Source organism: Bombina bombina, chromosome 3, assembly GCF_027579735.1.
Source record: "Bombina bombina isolate aBomBom1 chromosome 3, aBomBom1.pri, whole genome shotgun sequence".
Lineage (NCBI taxonomy): Eukaryota > Metazoa > Chordata > Amphibia > Anura > Bombinatoridae > Bombina > Bombina bombina.
The window spans coordinates 199,965,125-199,987,644 of record NC_069501.1 but is presented as its reverse complement, the minus strand read 5'-3'; the positions used below and the strand labels follow the sequence as shown (position 1 = coordinate 199,987,644).

General features: G+C 40.4%; 1 protein-coding gene across 2 annotated transcripts in view; it reads left to right on the top strand.

Moving 5' to 3' along the window:
* Positions 1-22,520, top strand: part of AP1S2 (adaptor related protein complex 1 subunit sigma 2) — a 154,544-nt gene that overhangs the window by 36,962 nt on the left and 95,062 nt on the right. For both annotated transcript variants that reach the window (XR_008401329.1, XM_053706081.1), the window contains exons 2-4: positions 5,140-5,318; positions 6,936-7,044; positions 7,987-8,124. Coding sequence is in view for 1 of the 2 variants with exons in the window: in XM_053706081.1 (XP_053562056.1) it covers positions 5,140-5,318; positions 6,936-7,044; positions 7,987-8,124 (426 nt within the window). In the remaining variant the exon portion in view is untranslated. The remainder of the gene's footprint in view (positions 1-5,139; positions 5,319-6,935; positions 7,045-7,986; positions 8,125-22,520) is intronic.

Here is a 22,520-nt window from a genome sequence, read left to right as displayed (position 1 = left end):
GTATATGCTGGAGTTTGGCTGATACTCCTTGGTAACGAGCACACAGGTTGGAGAGAAATTTTACAAAACCTATGGTGCTGGACTCAACTCACTTACCTTTTATTTATTTATATATATATATATATATATATATATATATATATATATATATATATATATATATATATATATATATAATCTCAAAATAACAAGGAGTATTGCATTGAGCAATGATACTTTTTTTTATTGGACTAACTATACATTTATAAGATGACATGCTTGTATAGTTGGTGCAATACAAAAGTATCATTGCTCAATGCAATACTCCTTGTTATTTAGATATCTAAATCCCTGGACTAACACGGCTTCTCCAATCAACATATATGTGTGTGTGTATATGTGTATATATGTATGTATGTTGGAGTACTCTTGTGGTTGTTCCTCAAGGGTTATTTGTTTGGTTCCGGCTCCAGGTTCCGAGTGTCCGGTTTCTTTAACCTAGTCCTAGTCTTCGACTGGGCTTTTTGGTTACTCTGTTTTCCAGATCTCATAGACGTTGGATCTGGCCGGTTGAGTAGCAGGTTGGGTTTCCCGATCCTGGGAAAATCTCCTTGTTCCTATTGGTGGCTTCTTTTTTTCCTTTTTCTTCCTTCCGGAGAAATGGGAATTTCTCTGCTGAGTTGGCTGTAGTGGCAGGAGGCTTTCCTTAGCTGCCTAGCAAGCGGATTTGCAGTTTGAAGACCAGTTGCAGCTTTTTGCGCCTTGCATGTGGGTCTCCGATTTTCTTCTATTGGGAGAATCTGATCTACTGCATTGATTCTGTTGGCTACTCCAGAGGTCGTTTTCCTCCTCTGATCCCAGAGTTCAGTGGGGTTTGCCTCCCTGCTTTGCGTGTAGGACGTCATGAGTTTGTGTCCACCTGGTAGGTTGGATTTTCATGTTGCATACCATTCTGATAGTTGTTAGTCGAAGGTCTCTCTTGACTGAGGGTTCCTTCCCCTCCGATTCTGAAGGAAATGTGGATAGGTATTTTGGAACCCGAGCTAGTCTCTCTGGGGGTTCGTGCCTCTTCCTCTTTCCTTTTCCGGGGGATCTCGTGGCTGGAGTTTCTGTTGAGTATCGACCGCGTATCATGAGGGGCTACTGAGCGCTCCTTCCTTACGTTGGAGGCCTCGCGGTGGTACCTTCTCTCTGCGAGTTGCTGGCTTTTTCATTCTTGGTCAGTGTGCTGTCCTCCCTTCCCTCTGTTCTGATAAGGGGGGAGTTGATCTGCAATGTTTTTCAGAGTTTTTTTTTTTTTCTCTCCCTGGATGATTCTTGTACGAATTACCTTATCCACCTTGGTGTCCAGTTTTTGTAGGCTTGACGCTTAGTTGGACCGCCTATCAGATGGAATCCTGCGGCTTTTGACTGGGGCGTAAACTGATATTCCTATCTGTTTTGTCTGTTCTACTCCCGGGGTTTTTCTTGACCCTCGGGTGTTGAGTTTCTTAGGGCTGGATAGCGCTCTGTGGTAAGGTAGAGAGTTCTACTTTTTGCCCTTTTAGGACTTCGGTTCTGGTTAGGACTTTACATTGGTTCCTTGGGATCCATGTAGGAGGTGGTCTGGAACTTTCCTTCTGTTGCTCTCCTCTGTCGGTAGAGTATTTTTCTGCGCAAATTTTGTCCTCATACAGCCTTGTAGTTTGCTCCTTTTGAGTTATGGGCTTCTTCGTTGGTTTGCCCCTGATTTTGTGGGGGTTTGTTTTTGTGGTCTTTTCAGACTTCCTTATCTGATCTTCCTTCTTCTGGAATATTGTGAGGGGAATTTTGGTGTCCCCCCTTCCTATTGGCCAGGAAAAGGTTTTTCATTGCAGGCTTAGAGTCGGAGGGATTTTTTCTCTCCTCAGAGGTTTTGTGCTCAGTGGAGTCTAGGGATCTGAGTGGTCTCTAGCAAGGCTCTTTATGGTTCAAACTGATGGGCAGTTACTGGTTCCTCTTCATTTGTGTGTGTTCTGTGTCTGTAGACGCAGTTTTTTTTATCGGGAGTTTGGGTTATATCAGGCTATAGTGCCCTCAGACTGGGCTGCCTTTTTGTTCCCGCCCGTTTTTTGCATTTGTTGTCCTCTAAAGCTTGGGTATTGTTATCCCAAAAGTAATGAATGCAGATGTGGACTCTCGCTGTTTAAGAAGAAAAACTTAAATTATGCTTACCAGATAATTTTCTTCTGACGGGGAGAGTCCACAGCTACCCGCCCGTGTTGTTTTCATGGGGCGGCCTTACATTTTTGTTCTTCTGGCACCTTCTTTTCACCTTGATATTTCTCCTACTGTTCCTTGTTCCCTTGGCAGAATGACTGGGGGATGAGGGAAGTGGGGGAAGTATTTAAGCCTTTGGCTGGGGTGTCTTTGCCTCTTCCTGGTGGCCAGATTCTGTATTTTCCAAAAGTAATGAATGCAGCTGTGAACTCTCCCCGTCAGAAGAAAAGAAAATGATCTGGTAAGCATAATTTAAGTTTTTCACACTGTTTGTTGCAGGTTTCTTACACCTCATGATATATACATAAAATAATGGCATAGTTTGAATCTGCTAGGTCTCCTTAGAAAAGGGATATATAATGTGCCGGTTTCTCACTGAAAAATGACCTACAGTAGTGCATTACTATGAGCAGCTTCTAAAATCTGCAAAACATTTCAGCACAGGGGTATAAATGGCTCAGCAGGTAAAGGGTTAAAGGGACATTAAACAGTTTGAGATGGTATTATAAACTGTGTATATATAAACTTGGGGTGGATGCCAGAGGATACATCCCCCTTCAACCCCCCAGACGGGGGCAAAAAAAAAAATATACAGTAGATGGGGCTTTACCCACACCCACTTGGGTAATGTCTGTTTTACCTGGGTAACCCTATGATTACCCAGATTTCTTACTTAAAGGGCCACTAAACCCTAAATTTTTCTTTCATGATTCAGATAGAGAATACAATTTTAAACAACATTCCAATTTACTTCTATTATCTAATTTGCTGCAATCTTTAGGTATCCTTTGTTAAAGAAATAGCAATGCACATTGGTGAGCCAATCGCATGAGGCATCTATGTGCAGCCACCAATCAGAAGCTACTGAGCATATCTAGATATGCTTTTCAGGATAGAATATCAAGAGAATGAAGCAAATTAGATAATAGAAGTAAATTAGAAAGTTGTTTAAAATGGTATTTGCTATCTGAATCATGAAAGAAAAAAATTGGGTTTAATGTCCCTTTAAAGGGACAGTAAACTTTAAAAATAATGTTATATAATTCTGCACATAGTGCAGAATTATATAACATTATATTAGCGCAACCTTTATAAAACAAAATTTCCCCTTTGAATTTAAAAAAAAAAACCTGCTGTTTTACAGACCCGCTCTCTGTGATCTGCTGAGCGGGGCTGTTTTTTTTCAAACAGTGCATCGAGCCAGCTGTATAGTCACAGCCCGGCCCGAGCGAGCTGCACTTAGTGCTATGGCGCGGGTCTGTAAAACAGTAGGTTTTTTTTAAAATTCAAAGGGGAAATTTTGTTTTATAAAGGTTGCGCTAATATAAGCCGGGCTGCAGAGTGGATATATATATATATATATATATATATATATATATATATATATATATATATATATATATATATATATATATATATATATCCACTCTGCTAGACTTCGTTATATCGAGGCGCTCTGCTAGACTTCGTTTCTCCAATAGGTGAAAACAGTTTATGGAAAGTTTTGTGTGCTGTAGAAAGTAATTTCTTTTGGAAAAAACTTCTTGTTGTGTGATAATGAAGTAAGTAATTCCTGCTTACCAGCTTCAACCCCAATCTTATGAGGTAAAGTTTTCGCTCTGTCTGGGTAAAGATGATTGTGTTTTTTAATCCCTGCGTAATGACCTCTGAATTTCCTAGACTGCTTGTTATTCCCTTGGTATTGAGGGAGCCACACAAATTCAATGGGAATCTTGGACTCTATGTTATATACACATATAAATACATATGTACACACATACATATGTGTGTGTATGTATATATGTGTGTATATATATATATATATATATGTATATGTATATATATATATATATATATATATATATATATATATATATATATATATATATATATATATATATATATTCAGAACAAATAGAAATGATAAGCCTCTCCTATCCAGCACTAATAGGATAGGAGAGGCTTATCATTTCTATTTGTTCTGAGTAAAAATTTACTACTTTCCCCTTGCACCAGAGGTCTGATAAGAACTAATAATTCAGACCTCTGTCAACTACCCTCTTTTTATTGGTATAACTTATATATATATATATATATATATATATATATATATATATATATATATATATATATATATATATATACACACACACACACACAATACATACGTATGTAAGTATCTCAATGTTTAACACCTGAGACCTCATATCTTTGAGCCTTTATAACCTTTTGTCTCTACATGAGACTTGGTTCTTTATGAAGTAAGGATAAATTAAATAATTTAATGTGAAGGGCACTTGACATTGAATGCAACAGCCCTTAAAACCCACATTTTTTTATTTTAAGATTCAGATAGAGCATTCAATTTTAAGCAACTTTCTAATTTACTCATATTATTAATTTGTATTTGTTCTCTTGCTATCTTTATTTAAAAATCAGGAATGTAATCTTAATAGCCAGCTCATTTTTGGTTCAGCATCTGGGTAGCGCTTGCTAAATGCAGCCACCAATCAGCAAGCTCTACCCAGGGTGTAGTTGCTTAAAATTGCATGCTCTATCTGAATCATGAAAGAAAAAAAAATTGGGTTTAATATCCCTTTAAGGTTTTATTTAGTGTGACCTTCACTTTTTGATGCCTTTGCTCATTCCCCTCCTCACATGTGACACTGGGCTGTATAGGGGATTTTACTAAAGCTATGCATGCGGATAATCTTGTGTTTCTGGGAACCTCCTCCATTGTGATATTAAAGTCACTGCACATACTAGTTAGCCTTGGTTCCTGTATTGGTGCTGGTCAGCAATGCCTCTTGCAAGACAAGTCAGGAATATTTTATTGATTTTTACTTCTCTGTTTTACCTCTGCTAAGGATTGATTCCCACTTTCTGTGCTGTGTTTTTAGTATTTTTCTCTTGTTCCCGTAGATGCAGTTTATGTTATTATTCAGTCGCCAAGGGAAGCTGAGGCTTCAGAAGTGGTATGTGCCGCTGTCTGACAAGGAAAAAAAGAAGATCACCAGGGAACTTGTGCAGACAGTATTAGCCCGCAAGCCGAAAATGTGCAGCTTCCTGGAATGGAGAGATCTGAAGATTGTCTACAAAAGGTTGCTCATATTCCTTCTATTTTCTACTCCACTAGCAAAAGATTTATTGTGTTACAGCTGTTTTGCTATTTGATACAGCTCTTATAATTTAATGGTTTTTGTTTGTAGTGACTAGAAAGTTTTCATTTCCGGAAAATCATTTTTTAGTCATTATAGTATTATGTAGTGTTATCGTAATTCATACAACATCATACTCCACCACTCGAGCAGTGAGGATTAAAAGATATAAAATGGGTTTATTGAACAAGTGTATTGTAAAATTAATTGAACATGTATGTTTTTATTTAAAAAGATACAGACCTGTTGTGATTGGCTGTGCATATACTCGCACATATATGAAACTACAGAAATCTTTTGTTTGGGATACATTCAGACCAAGAATAGTAAAAAATATACTAAATCTCTATCCCTTGTAACTATGTAAAACCATATAAAACAAAAGAATTACAGAAATTTTTTAAGTTATAGTAAAAGTATGGAGGAGAAAAGATTCAACAGATAACTAAGTAATTTGTATGTAAGACCCCTAATAGATTTTTTTCATTATTTATTTGATTACCTTTTTAAAATGTGCAGCAATTGCATACTAATAGTAGGTAGTAGTTTGGCACATTTGATTTAAATCCCTGTTAGTTTGTCAGTTTCTGGTTATTTGAGCCATGGCATTGGGTTGATCAAAATACTTTAGAAAAGCGTATCTAAGGATTTTCAACAGACAAACACTATTGATGTTTATGGAGATGTTTGTAGATCAATCCTATTATTTTTCTTTTTTTCCTTCATGATTCAGAAAGAGCATGCATTTGTAAACAATTTTACAATTTACTTCTATTATCTAATTTCTTCGTTCTCTTGATATGCTTTGTTGGAAATCATCTAAATAGGCTCAGTATGTGCTGATTGGTGGCTGCACATAGATGCTTTGTGTGATTGGCTCACCCATGTGCACTGCTATTTCTTCAACAAAGGATGCCTAGAGAATGAAGCAAATTAGATAATAGAAGTAAATTTGAATGTTGTTTAAAATTCTATTCTCTATCTGAATCATGAAAGAAAAAAAAAATGTGGGTTTCATGTCCCTTTAACTTATCTGACTAACTGGGTGTAGTGAGTACATAAAAATGATTATATTTGATGATTTATAGGAACTTTATACTGGTGTAAGAATCTGATAATGGTAGAGGTATTAATGAAATAAATATATTAACTGCTTCCTTACTATATTTTAGTTCTGATTTAAGCACTACAATTGTAAATTGAAGAACTGTGCAATAAGGAGAAAGACAGACAGGAAAGAGTGCTGAGCTACTGAAGCACCAAAATATGGATCCTATCCAAGTATATTTTATAACTGTCAGGCTTTGCACAGCCTTTTCTCTTAATTAATATGTAAACCTGAGTAGAAATGGTTATAATTGAATGTGGTTTGGTACCTTCCTTTAACCTTGTGTCAACCTTTCACTTCTGTAATACTTTTGTCTCCTTTATTTATTGTTAATTTTCATTTAGACGAAACAACCTTATGCTGATTTCTAGAAGCAAAGTGTTCCAGCACTCTAGTACAGACTGCTTCTTTTCAATTTGACTAAATGGGTTTTAATGATTCTCTCTGTACAGATATGCTAGCCTCTACTTCTGCTGTGCCATTGAAGATCAAGATAATGAGCTGATCACCTTGGAAATAATTCATCGTTATGTGGAGCTTTTGGACAAGTATTTTGGCAGTGTGAGTTATAATGTGCCTTTTCAAATTAGGCTTTGCATGGAAAGAGAGGGAGTTGGGCCAATAAAGAGCATACAAGAGAGAGGGATGGTCCATAAAGAGATTTTAACAGAGACATTGGAGAGGAACAAGGGCGCAGAGAGGGTGAGAGAGATTGGGGGGAACAGACAAGAAAAATAGGGTATAGAGAGCTAATAGAAAACAGAGAGAGAAAAGAGGAGAGGCATGGTGATAAGAGAGGGAAGCCGATGGGAGTGGTAAAACTTAAGTCTGGACTAACTCTCCATACTCCAGTCCCTGTCTGACTGAGAAGCTCAGTGTCCACAAGATACTGAAACTATGCTGCATGACAGCTTTATTCTTCACAAGGTACAAGGTGGCAGACGAGTCTTATCCTGTTGCACCATGTAACGTTTAGTGGGCCTATTGAAAAACAGATCACACATTCCTTTTCACTTGTTCTTTGCCAGTGTCTCTTTAGTATGGTAATGAAAGTGTTTATAATCATAAAATAACTCAGCTGCTTGTGTATATAATATACGTAACTATAAATATCTGGGAGATGACCGTATACAACAATTCCGAAATAAATTACATAAACTAAAACTTTTTGAGTGTTGACTCTCAGGATGTCCTCTTCAAGGGACATTATAGTTTTTTTATTTTCTTAGTTTCATCTAAAAGACTGAATTTCAAAATGTATTTCATGTTTTTGTTTTAAATACAAATTCATGTTCTAAACCAATGCTTTTTAGACTTGCAAATGACTCTCCCTCTTCACCAGTAGGAAGTCCACAACTCTTGCTGATTCAGTTAAAATTTAAACCGCTTTACTAGAATTGTCAGCCAGTACATATTTTCCAGAAATGCTCTTCTTTCATTATCATGATTGAACGATGTCCCTTTAAGTTTATCGACAAACTTACGCTAGTTTTACTCTTTCAGGTTTGTGAACTTGATATAATTTTTAATTTTGAGAAAGCATATTTTATTCTGGACGAATTTTTGTTGGGAGGAGAAGTTCAGGAAACCTCAAAGAAAAATGTTCTAAAAGCCATTGAACAGGCGGATCTGTTGCAGGAGGTAAGGAACTTGGAGGACTGTACAGGGTATCGGCATGCTATGCTCTGAATTCAGATCCTCCAATCACTGATGCTAACTGTAATACTGCATGCGCTTCACGTTGTCTTCCTGGAACTACTTCTGCACTTGATCATTTTCTTATTTCTATATGTTTATTTGCCTGTGCTACTTTCAAATGGTTGTCTCATCCCCTTTTAACATTACATTAGTGTGTCATTTTATTTTTTCAACTTTCACACTTTTCCCTTTCATCATCATTTATTTTTCTAAATAACATTATGTCTGTCATCTGTTTTACATCTATGTGTACTCCGTTACTGTTCCATTTCTGAATTCTAGAAGCTAGACTCTCTTTGAGACTATTTCCAGGTATAGTTGATTAATACTAACTCTTTGCTATCTATGCAGCTAATATACTAAACGATTAACAGGTCTTATTGAGTAAGCAAATCATTTAAAATAAACCCAATATATCCCCCTTTCAAATTAGCTGAAATAAAAAAAAAAAAAGTATCATTCCGCCCTATACAAAATAAATATATATATATATATATATATATATATATATATATATATATATATATATATATATATATATATTTGCATGTATCTATACACACATGCTTAAATGGACATAAAAATGAAAAAAGGAAAACATTCAAATTTGTTAGAACATTTTCTTATTGCACTATTGCTTTTATGTAGCCATGTGTTAAACTTGTACAAAGAGATTAAATATATAGTTTAAGTGATATGAAGCCCACATTTCTCTTGTTAAGTGTATCCAGTCCACGGATCATCCATTACTTATGGGATATTCTCCTTCCCAACAGGAAGTTGCAAGAGGATCACCCACAGCAGAGCTGCTATATAGCTCCTCCCCTAACTGCCATATCCAGTCATTCTCTTGCAACCCTCAACAAAGATGGAGGTCGTAAGAGGAGAGTGGTGTTTTATACTTAGTTTATTTCTTCAATCAAAAGTTTGTTATTTTTAAATGGTACCGGAGTGTGCTGTTTATCTCAGGCAGTATTTAGAAGAAGAATCTGCCTGCATTTTTTATGATCTTAGCAGAAGTAACTAAGATCCATGGCTGTTCTCACATATTCTGAGGAGTGAGGTAACTTCAGAGAGGGAATGGCGTGCAGGTTTTCCTGCAATAAGGTATGTGCAGTTAATATTTTTCTAGGGATGGAATTTGCTAGAAAATGCTGCTTATACTGGATTAATGTAAGTAAAGCCTTAAATGCAGTGATAGCTACTGGTATCAGGCTTATTAATAGAGATGCATACTCTTATAAAAGTGTAATATAAAATGTTTGCTGGCATGTTAATCGTTTTTATATATGTTTGGTGACAAAACTTATTGGGGCCTAGTTTTTTTCCACATGGCTGGTTTGATTTCTGCCTAGAGACAGTTTCCTGAAGCTTTCCACTGTTGCAATATGAGTGGGAAGGGCCTATTTTAGTGCTTTTCTGTGCAGATAAAAGTACTGACAGAGACATTCAGCTTCCCTCTGCATGATACAGGACATCTCTGAAGGGCTCAAAAGGCTTCAAAGTCGTGTTTGAGGAGGGTAACAATCACAGTAGACTGTGGCAGTTGTTGTGACTGTGTTTAAAAAACGTTTTTGTCATTTATTATTCTGTTTTTGTTATTAAGGGGTTAATCATCCATTTGCAAGTGGGTGCAATACTCTGCTGACTTGTTACATTCACTGTAAAAATTGTGTTAGTGTAACTGCCTTTTTTCACTGTTATTTAAAATTTTGTCAAAATTTGTTTCTCTTAAAGGCACAGTAACGTTTTTTATATTGCTTGTTAACATTGCTTTAAAGTGTTTTCCAAGCTTGCTAGTCTCATTGCTAGTCTGTACAAACATGTCTGTTTATGTTTAAAAGCCATGGTGGAGCCCCATAGGAGAATGTGTACTAAATGTATTGATTTCACCTTAAACAGTAAAGATCAGTCTTTATCTATAAAAGAATTGTCACCAGAGGGGTCTGTCGAGGGGGAAGTTATGCCGACTAACTCTCCCCAGGTGTCGGACCCTTCGCCTCCCGCTCAAGGGACGCACGCTAATGTGGCGCCAAGTACATCAGGGATGCCCATAGCGATTACTTTGCAGGACATGGCTGCAATCATGAATAATACCCTGTCAGAGGTATTATCCAGATTGCCTGAATTGAGAGGCAAGCGCGATAGCTCTGGGGTTAGACGAGATACAGAGCGCGTAGATGCTGTAAGAGCCATGTCTGATACTTCGTCACAATATGCAGAACCCGAGGACAGAGAGCTTCAGTCTGTGGGTGACGTCTCTGATTCGGGGAGACCTGATTCAGAGATTTCTAATTTTAAATTTAAGCTTGAGAACCTCTGTGTATTGCTTGGGGAGGTATTAGCTGCTCTGAATGACTCTGACACAGTTGCAGTGCCAGAGAAATTGTGTAGGCTGGATAAATACTATGCAGTGCCGGTGAGTACTGATGTTTTTCCAATACCTAAAAGGCTTACAGAAATTATTAGTAAGTGGGATAGGCCCGGTGTGCCCTTTTCCCCACCTCCTATATTTAGAAAAATGTTTCCAATAGATGCCACTACACGGGACTTATGGCAGACTGTCCCTAAGGTGGAGGGAGCAGTTTCTACTTTAGCAAAGCATACCACTATCCCGGTTGAGGACAGTTGTGCTTTTTCAGATCCAATGGATAAAAAATTAGAGGGTTACCTTAAGAAAATGTTTATTCAACAAGGTTTTATTTTACAGCCCCTTGCATGCATTGCGCCTGTCACTGCTGCGGCGGCATTCTGGTTTGAGGCCCTGGAAGAGGCCATCCATACAGCTCCATTGACTGAAATTGTTGTCAAGCTTAGAACTCTTAAGCTAGCTAACTCATTTGTTTCTGATGCCATTGTTCATTTGACTAAACTAACGGCTAAGAATTCCGGATTCGCCATCCAGGCGCGTAGGGCGCTATGGCTCAAATCCTGGTCAGCTGATGTGACTTCAAAGTCTAAATTACTCAACATTCCTTTCAAGGGGCAGACCTTATTCGGGCCTGGTTTGAAAGAAATTATTGCTGACATTACTGGAGGTAAGGGTCATACCCTTCCTCAGGACAGGGCCAAATCAAAGGCCAAACAGTCCAATTTTCGTGCCTTTCGAAATTCCAAGGCAGGTGCAGCATCAACTTCCTCCACTTCAAGACAAGAGGGAACTTTTGCTCAATCTAAGCAGGCCTGGAAACCTAACCAGTCCTGGAACAAAGGCAAGCAGGCCAGAAAGCCTGCTGCTGCCTCTAAGACAGCATGAAGGAACGGCCCCCTATCCGGCGACAGATCTAGTAGGGGGCAGACTTTTTCTCTTCGCCCAGGCGTGGGCAAGAGATGTTCAGGATCCCTGGGCGTTGGAGATCATATCTCAGGGATATCTTTTGGACTTCAAAGCTTCCCCTCCACAAGGGAGATTTCATCTTTCAAGGTTATCTGCAAATCAGATAAAGAAAGAGGCATTCCTACGCTGTGTGCAAGACCTCCTAATAATGGGAGTGATCCATCCAGTTCCGCGGACGGAACAAGGACAGGGTTTTTATTCAAATCTGTTTGTGGTTCCCAAAAAAGAGGGAACCTTCAGACCAATTTTGGATCTAAAGATCTTAAACAAATTCCTCAGAGTTCCATCTTTCAAAATGGAAGCTATTCGGACCATCCTACCCATGATCCAAGAGGGTCAGTACATGACCACAGTGGACTTAAAGGATGCCTACCTTCACATACCGATTCACAAAGATCATCATCGGTTCCTAAGGTTTGCCTTTCTAGACAGGCATTACCAATTTGTAGCTCTTCCCTTCGGGTTGGCTACAGCCCCGAGAATCTTTACGAAGGTTCTGGGCTCACTTCTGGCGGTTCTAAGACCGCGAGGCATAGCGGTGGCTCCGTATCTAGACGACATCCTGATACAGGCGTCAAGCTTTCAAATTGCCAAGTCTCATACAGAGATAGTTCTGGCATTTCTGAGATCGCACGGGTGGAAAGTGAACGAGGAAAAGAGTTCTCTATCCCCACTCACAAGAGTCTCCTTCTTAGGGACTCTTATAGATTCTGTAGAGATGAAAATTTACCTGACGGAGTCCAGGTTATCAAAGCTTCTAAATGCTTGCCGTATTCTTCATTCCATTCCGCGCCCTTCGGTGGCTCAGTGTATGGAGGTGATCGGCTTAATGGTAGCGGCAATGGACATAGTGCCATTTGCGCGCCTACATCTCAGACCGCTGCAATTATGCATGCTAAGTCAGTGGAATGGGGATTACACAGATTTGTCCCCTCTGCTAAATCTGGATCAAGAGACCAGAGATTCTCTTCTCTGGTGGTTGTCTCTGGTCCACCTGTCCGAGGGTATGACCTTTCGCAGGCCAGATTGGACAATTGTAACAACAGATGCCAGCCTTCTAGGTTGGGGTGCAGTCTGGAACTCCCTGAAGGCACAGGGATCGTGGACTCAGGAGGAGAAACTCCTTCCGATAAATATTCTGGAGTTAAGAGCAATATTCGATGCTCTTCTGGCTTGGCCTCAGTTAAGCAACACTGAGGTTCATCAGATTTCAGTCGGACAATATCACGACTGTGGCTTACATCAACCATCAAGGGGGAACCAGGAGTTCCCTAGCGATGTTAGAAGTCTCAAAAATAATTCGCTGGGCAGAGACTCACTCTTGCCACCTGTCAGCAATCCATATCCCAGGCGTGGAGAACTGGGAGGCGGATTTTCTAAGTCGTCAGACTTTTCACCCGGGGGAGTGGGAACTCCACCCGGAGGTGTTTGCTCAATTGATTCATCGTTGGGGCAAACCAGAGTTGGATCTCATGGCGTCTCGCCAGAACGCCAAGCTTCCTTGTTACGGATCCAGGTCCAGGGACCCAGAAGCGACGCTGATAGATGCTCTAGCAGCGCCTTGGTTCTTCAACCTGGCTTATGTGTTTCCACCGTTTCCTCTGCTCCCTCGACTGATTGCCAAAATCAAACAGGAGAGAGCATTGGTGATTCTAATAGCGCCTGCGTGGCCACGCAGGACCTGGTATGCAGACCTAATGGACATGTCATCCTTTCCACCATGGACTCTGCCTCTAAGACAGGACCTTCTAATACAAGGTCCTTTCAATCATCCAAATCTAATTTCTCTGAGACTGACTGCATGGAGATTGAACGCTTGATTCCATCAAAGCGTGGCTTCTCCAAGTCAGTCATTGATACCTTAATACAGGCACGAAAGCCTGTTACCAGGAAAATCTATCACAAGATATGGCGTACATATCTTTACTGGTGTGAATCCAAGAATTACTCAAGGAGTAAGGTTAGGATTCCTAGGATATTGTCCTTTCTCCAAGAGGGTTTGGACAAAGGATTATCAGCTAGTTCCTTAAAGGGACAGATTTCTGCTCTGTCTATTCTTTTGCACAAGCGTTTGGCAGAAGTTCCAGACGTCCAGGCATTTTGTCAGGCTTTGGTTAGAATTAAGCCTGTGTTTAAATCTGTTGCTCCCCCGTGGAGCTTAAACTTGGTTCTTAAAGTTCTTCAAGGAGTTCCATTTGAACCCCTTCATTCCATTGATATTAAGCTTTTATCTTGGAAAGTTCTGTTTTTGATGGCTATTTCCTCGGCTCGGAGAGTCTCTGAGCTATCTGCCTTACAATGTGATTCTCCTTATCTGATTTTTCATGCAGATAAGGTAGTTCTGCGTACCAAACCTGGGTTTTTACCTAAGGTGGTTTCTAACATGAATATCAATCAAGAGATTGTTGTTCCATCATTGTGTCCTAATCCTTCTTCAAAGAAGAAACGTCTTTTACATAATCTGGACGTAGTCCGTGCCTTGAAGTTTTACTTACAAGCTACTAAAGATTTTAGTCAAACATCTTCCCTGTTTGTCGTTTATTCTGGACAGAGGAGAGGTCAAAAAGTTTCGGCAACCTCTCTTTCCTTTTGGCTTCGGAGTATTATACGCCTAGCCTATGAGACTGCTGGACAGCAGCCCCCTGAAAGAATTACAGCTCATTCTACTAGAGCTGTGGCTTCCACCTGGGCCTTTAAAAATGAGGCCTCTGTTGAACAGATTTGCAAGGCCGCGACTTGGTCTTCGCTTCACACTTTTTCAAAATTTTACAAATTTGATACTTTTGCTTCTTCGGAGGCTGTTTTTGGGAGAAAGGTTCTTCAGGCAGTGGTTCCTTCCGCTTAATCCCTGCCTTGTCCCTCCCATCATCCGTGTACTTTAGCTTTGGTATTGGTATCCCATAAGTAATGGATGATCCGTGGACTGGATACACTTAACAAGAGAAAACATAATTTATGCTTACCTGATAAATTTATTTCTCTTGTAGTGTATCCAGTCCATGGCCCGTCCTGTCATTTTAAGGCAGGTCTAAAATTTAATTAAGCTATAGTCACCACTGCACCCGATGGTTTCTCCTTTCTCTGTTTGTTTCGGTCGAATGACTGGATATGGCAGTTAGGGGAGGAGCTATATAGCAGCTCTGCTGTGGGTGATCCTCTTGCAACTTCCTGTTGGGAAGGAGAATATCCCATAAGTAATGGATGATCCGTGGACTGGATACACTACAAGAGAAATAAATTTATCAGGTAAGCATAAATTATGTTTTTTTTCTTTTATGATTCAGATAGCCCTTGCAATTTAAAAAAAACTTGCCAATGTATTTCTATTATCTAATTTGCTTTGTTGAAAAGTATACCAAGGTAGCCTCAGAAGCTGCTGATAGGTGGCTGCACATATACGCCTCTTATCATTGGCTTTTAGCTAGCTCCCAGTAGTGCTTTACTGCTCCTCTACAAAGAATACCAAGACAATAAAGCAAATTTAATTATAGAAGTAAATTGAAAAAATGTTTAAAATTGTATGATCTATCTAAATAATGAAAGAACAATTTCTTCTACAAGATATGACGAGTCCACGGATTTCATCCTTACTTGTTGGTTTTATCCTCCTGCTAACAGGAAGTGGCAAAGAGCACCACAGCAGAGCTGTGTGTGTGTGTATGTGTGTGTGTATATATATATGTATATATATATATATATATATGTATATATATATGTATATATATGTATATATATATATATATATATATATATATATATATATATATATATATATATATATATATATACATAGCTCCTCCCTTCCCTCCACCTCTAGTCATTCTCTTTGCCTGTGTTAGTAATAGGAAGAGGTAAAGTGAGGTGTTAGTTTAGATTCTTCAATCAAGAAGTTTTTTATTTTAAAATGGTGCCAGTGAGTACTATTTTTCTCGGGGAAATCGTCAGTCTATTGCTTCGCAAAAGGAGTGGAGACATCTTATTTTCTGCCCTGCTGTTGATGATCTTAGCAAACTTTATCTAAGATCCATGATGGTTCCCACAGCGCAGCTGAAGGTAGTGTAAGAAAAATCTTCAGTGTGGAGAACGGTGTCTTGCTACAAGCAGCATTGAGGTATGTTCAGTCTTTTGTTTCTGGGGAGACTTGATGCATCAGAACAGGCTGACATTGTGTCCCTATATGGGGAGGGGTAAACAGTATGCACTATATGAAAGGATTTGGTATACCTGGAATCCCTTTATACTGATTGCCAAAATATGTAAAAATATCTTTGACTTATTCAAGGGCTGGATGCTGGGAGCTGCGTTTTTTTGCTTAAGGGCTGTTAAATCACTGACCTAAGGAAAGAGGTACAGTGTTACAATGTTTCTCAGTGTATATAAGAGGGCACATGGCTAAAAAAATTTCAGTCGACATGTTTGTGTTACTTGCGACCCATGCGGGTCTTATTCAGATTAGAGTTACGCCCACGGTGGGCGGGGCCTATTTTCGCACGCTCAGGACGCGCACTTTCATCTGTATCGCATAAGAGGCAGCATCTGGGGCTCCGGTGGGGCCTAAATTGTATCGGCCTTAGAAGGGTCTTTAAGGCTATCTGACAACAGCTGTGTATTCCGGGGGCAGGTAGGCGCCACAGCAGAGCCAAATTAAGTTAATAAATAAATAACTGTTAAAAATCGATATTTTCTTCTGTTAAGTGTGATCAGTCCACGGGTCATCATTACTTCTGGGATATTACTCCTCCCCAACAGGAAGTGCAAGAGGATTCACCCAGCAGAGCTGCATATAGCTCCTCCCCTCTACGTCACTCCCAGTCATTCTCTTGCACCCAACGACTAGATAGGATGTGTGAGAGGACTATGGTGATTATACTTAGTTTTATATCTTCAATCAAAAGTTTGTTATTTTAAAATAGCACCGGAGTGTGTTAATACCTCTCTGGCAGAGTTTGAAGAAGAATCTACCAGAGTTTTTGCTATGATTTTAGCCGGAGTAGTTAAGATCATATTGCTGTTTCTCGGCCATCTGAGGAGAGGTAAACTTCAGATCAGGGGACAGCGGGCAGATGAATCTGCATAGAGGTATGTAGCAGCTTTTATTTTCTGACAATGGAATTGATGAGAAAATCCTGCCATACCGATATAATATCATGTATGTATACTTTACACTTCAGTATTCTGGGGAATGGTACTTCACTAGAATTACACTGTAAGAAGTACATAAAGCTGGTTAATAACTAGAAATTATGTTTAACGTTTTTGCTGGAATGTAAAATCGTTTTCATTTACTGAGGTACTGAGTGAATAAATGTTTGGGCACTATTTTTCCACTTGGCAGTTGCTTAATCTTTTTTCTGACAGTTTCTGTTCTCTCTCACTGCTGTGTGTGAGGGGGAGGGGCCGTTTTTTGGCGCTTTTGCTACGCATCAAATATTTCAGTCAGCAGCTCATTGTATTTCCTGCATGATCCGGTTCATCTCTACAGAGCTCAGGGGTCTTCAAAACTTATTTTGAGGGAGGTAATTTCTCTCAGCAGAGCTGTGAGGATTATAGTTGACTGAGATAAAAAACGTTTATTCTGTAATTTGTTTCCTGCTTTCAGAATTTGTTATCTTTGCTAATGGGATTAAACCTTTGCTAAAGTTGTGTTGTTTACACTATAACTGTTTTCAATTTATTAATTTTCAACTGTCATAGATCTTCTGTGCTTCTTAAAGGCACAGTACGTTTTTAATATTATTCTAATTGAATTGTATTCCAAGTTGCAAGTTTATTTGCTAGTGTGTTAAACATGTCTGATTCAGAGGATGATACCTGTGTCATTTGTTGCAATGCCAAAGTGGAGCCCAATAGAAATTTATGTACTAACTGTATTGATGCTACTTTAAATAAAAGTCAATCTGTACAAATTGAACAAATTTCACCAAACAACGAGGGGAGAGTTATGCCGACTAACTCGCCTCACGTGTCAGTACCTGCATCTCCCGATCGGGAGGTGCGTGATATTGTAGCGCCGAGTACATCTGGGCGGCCATTACAAATCACATTACAGGATATGGCTACTGTTATGACTGAAGTTTTGGCTAAATTACCAGAACTAAGAGGTAAGCGTGATCACTCTGGGGTGAGAACAGAGTGCGCTGATAATATTAGGGCCATGTCAGACACTGCGTCACAGGTGGCAGAACATGAGGACGGAGAACTTCATTCTGTGGGTGACGGTTCTGATCCAAACAGACTGGATTCAGATATTTCAAATTTTAAATTTAAACTGGAAAACCTCCGTGTATTACTAGGGGAGGTGTTAGCGGCTCTGAATGATTGTAACACAGTTGCAATACCAGAGAAAATGTGTAGGTTGGATAAATATTTTGCGGTACCGGCGAGTACTGAGGTTTTTCCTATACCTAAGAGACTTACTGAAATTGTTACTAAGGAGTGGGATAGACCCGGTGTGCCGTTCTCACCCCCTCCGATATTTAGAAAAATGTTTCCTATAGACGCCACCACACGGGACTTATGGCAAACGGTCCCTAAGGTGGAGGGAGCAGTTTCTACTTTAGCTAAGCGTACCACTATCCCGGTGGAGGATAGCTGTGCTTTTTCAGATCCAATGGATAAAAAATTAGAGGGTTACCTTAAGAAAATGTTTGTTCAACAAGGTTTTATATTGCAACCCCTTGCATGCATTGCGCCGATCACGGCTGCAGCGGCATTCTGGATTGAGTCTCTGGAAGAGAACATTAGTTCAGCTACTCTGGACGACATTACGGACAGGCTTAGAGTCCTTAAACTAGCTAATTCATTCATTTCGGAGGCCGTAGTACATCTTACTAAACTTACGGCGAAGAATTCAGGATTCGCCATTCAGGCACGCAGGGCGCTGTGGCTAAAATCCTGGTCAGCTGACGTTACTTCTAAATCTAAATTGCTTAATATACCTTTCAAAGGGCAGACCTTATTCGGGCCCGGGTTGAAAGAGATTATCGCTGACATTACAGGAGGTAAAGGCCATGCCCTGCCTCAGGACAAAGCCAAAGCTAAGGCTAGACAGTCTAATTTTCGTTCCTTTCGTAATTTCAAAGCTGGAGCAGCATCAACTTCCTCTGCACCAAGACAGGAAGGAGCTGTTGCTCGCTACAGACAAGGCTGGAAACCTAACCAGTCCTGGAACAAGGGCAAGCAGACCAGGAAACCTGCTGCTGCCCCTAAAACAGCATGAATTGAGGGCCCCCGATCCGGGATCGGATCTAGTGGGGGGCAGACTTTCTCTCTTCGCCCAGGCTTGGGCAAGAGATGTCCAGGATCCCTGGGCGCTAGAGATAATATCTCAGGGATACCTTCTGGACTTCAAATACTCTCCTCCAAGAGAGAGATTTCATCTGTCAAGATTGTCAACAATCCAGACAAAGAAAGAGGCGTTTCTACGCTGCGTACAAGAGCTCTTGTTAATGGGAGTAATCCATCCTGTTCCACGATCGGAACAGGGACAGGGGTTTTACTCAAATCTGTTTGTGGTTCCCAAAAAAGAGGGAACTTTCAGACCAATCCTGGACTTAAAGATCCTAAACAAATTCCTAAGAGTTCCATCGTTCAAGATGGAGACTATTCGGACAATTTTACCTATGATCCAAGAGGGTCAGTACATGACCACTGTAGATTTAAAAGATGCCTACCTTCACATACCGATTCACAAAGATCATTACCGGTACCTAAGGTTTGCCTTCCTAGACAGGCATTACCAGTTTGTGGCTCTTCCATTCGGATTAGCTACAGCTCCAAGAATCTTCACAAAGGTTCTGGGTGCTCTTCTGGCGGTACTAAGACCGCGGGGAATCTCGGTAGCTCCATACCTAGACGACATTCTGATTCAAGCTTTCAAACTGCCAAGTCTCATACAGAGTTAGTACTGGCTTTTCTAAGGTCACATGGATGGAAGGTGAACGAAAAGAAAAGTTCACTCGTTCCACTCACAAGAGTTCCCTTCCTGGGGACTCTTATAGATTCTGTAGAAATGAAGATTTACCTGACAGAGGACAGGCTAACAAGACTTCAAAGTGCTTGCCGCACCCTTCATTCCATTCAACACCCGTCAGTGGCTCAATGCATGGAGGTAATCGGCTTAATGGTAGCGGCAATGGACATAGTACCCTTTGCACGCTTACACCTCAGACCACTGCAACTGTGCATGCTAAGTCAGTGGAATGGGGATTACTCAGACTTATCCCCTTCTCTGAATCTGGATCAAGAGACCAGAAATTCTCTTCTATGGTGGCTTTCTCGGCCACATCTGTCCAGGGGGATGCCATTCAGCAGACCAGATTGGACAATTGTAACAACAGACGCCAGCCTTCTAGGTTGGGGTGCCATCTGGAATTCTCTGAAGGCTCAGGGACAATGGAGTCAGGAGGAGAGTCTCCTGCCAATAAACATTCTGGAATTGAGAGCAGTTCTCAATGCCCTCCTGGCTTGGCCCCAGTTGACAACTCGGGGGTTCATCAGGTTTCAGTCGGACAACATCACGACTGTAGCTTACATCAACCATCAGGGAGGGACAAGAAGCTCCCTAGCTATGATGGAAGTATCAAAGATAATTCGCTGGGCAGAGTCTCACTCTTGCCACCTGTCAGCAATCCACATCCCGGGAGTGGAGAACTGGGAGGCGGATTTCTTAAGTCGTCAGACCTTTCATCCGGGGGAGTGGGAACTCCATCCGGAGGTCTTTGCCCAAATACTTCGACGTTGGGGCAAACCAGAGATAGATCTCATGGCGTCTCGACAGAACGCCAAGCTTCCTCGTTACGGGTCCAGATCCAGGGATCCAGGAGCAGTCCTGATAGATGCCCTGACAGCACCTTGGGACTTCAGGATGGCTTACGTGTTTCCACCCTTCCCGATGCTTCCTCGATTGATTGCCAGAATCAAACAAGAGAGAGCATCAGTGATTCTAATAGCTCCTGCGTGGCCACGCAGGACTTGGTATGCAGACCTGGTGGACATGTCATCCTGTCCACCTTGGTCTCTACCTCTGAAACAGGACCTTCTGATACAGGGTCCCTTCAAACATCAAAATCTAACTTCTCTGAAGCTGACTGCTTGGAAATTGAACGCTTGATTTTATCAAGACGTGGGTTTTCCGAGTCAGTTATTGATACCTTAATACAGGCTAGGAAGCCTGTTACCAGAAAGATTTACCATAAGATATGGCGTAAATACCTATATTGGTGTGAATCCAAAGGTTACTCTTGGAGTAAGGTTAGGATTCCTAGGATATTGTCTTTTCTACAAGAAGGTTTAGAAAAGGGTTTATCTGCTAGTTCATTAAAGGGACAGATCTCAGCTCTGTCCATTCTGTTACACAAACGTCTGTCAGAAGTTCCTGACGTCCAGGCTTTTTGTCAGGCTTTGGCCAGGATTAAGCCTGTGTTTAAAACTGTTGCTCCACCATGGAGTTTAAACCTTGTTCTTAATGTTTTACAGGGCGTTCCGTTTGAACCCCTTCATTCCATTGATATAAAGTTGTTATCTTGGAAAGTTCTATTTTTAATGGCTATTTCCTCGGCTCGAAGAGTCTCTGAATTATCAGCCTTACATTGTGATTCTCCTTATTTGATTTTTCATTCGGATAAGGTAGTTCTGCGTACTAAACCTGGGTTCTTACCTAAGGTAGTTACTAACGGGAATATCAATCAAGAGATTGTTGTTCCTTCCTTGTGCCCAAATCCTTCTTCGAAGAAGGAACGTCTACTGCACAACCTGGATGTAGTCCGTGCTCTAAAATTTTACTTACAGGCAACTAAGGAATTTCGACAAACGTCTTCTCTGTTTGTCGTTTACTCTGGGCAGAGGAGAGGTCAAAAAGCTTCTGCTACCTCTCTTTCTTTTTGGCTTCGTAGCATAATTCGTTTAGCTTATGAGACTGCTGGACAGCAGCCTCCTGAAAGAATTACAGCTCATTCTACTAGAGCTGTGGCTTCCACTTGGGCCTTCAAGAATGAGGCCTCTGTTGAGCAGATTTGCAAGGCTGCAACTTGGTCTTCGCTTCATACTTTTTCCAAATTTTACAAATTTGACACTTTTGCTTCATCGGAGGCTATTTTTGGGAGAAAGGTTCTTCAGGCAGTGGTTCCTTCTGTATAAAGAGCCTGCCTATCCCTCCCGTCATCCGTGTACTTTTGCTTTGGTATTGGTATCCCAGAAGTAATGATGACCCGTGGACTGATCACACTTAACAGAAGAAAACATAATTTATGCTTACCTGATAAATTCCTTTCTTCTGTAGTGTGATCAGTCCACGGCCCGCCCTGTTTTTAAGGCAGGTAAATATTTTTTAATTTATACTCCAGTCACCACTTCACCCTTGGCTTTTCCTTTCTCGTTGGTCCTTGGTCGAATGACTGGGAGTGACGTAGAGGGGAGGAGCTATATGCAGCTCTGCTGGGTGAATCCTCTTGCACTTCCTGTTGGGGAGGAGTAATATCCCAGAAGTAATGATGACCCGTGGACTGATCACACTACAGAAGAAAGGAATTTATCAGGTAAGCATAAATTATGTTTTTTTGTGTATTACATATCTCAGCAAGTGGATGCAATACTGATAGAGTATTTTGGGCACAGTAAATTAATTTTATTGCCACAAACACGTTTTTTGAACATATCAGAAAAATAGTTGCGCTTTTAAAATTTAAAGGCGCAGTACAGTTTTTGTTACATTATCATTTTTACCTATAATTTGAACTCAGAGCTCAATATTTTAAGTACAGAACGACTGTTGTTATTATTGCTAGTCTGTTTAACATGTCTGACACTGAGGAGGAAACTCCTTGTTCTATGTGTTTAGATGCCACTGTGGAACCCCCGCTGTCTTTTTGTCCCTCGTGTACTGAGAGGGCCTTACAATGTAAAGCACAGATTTTATGTAAAGAAAATGTGTAAGGATGATTCTCAGTCTGAGGAGAATCAGGGTATACCGCTAACTTCTCCACAAGCGTCACAACCTTTAACG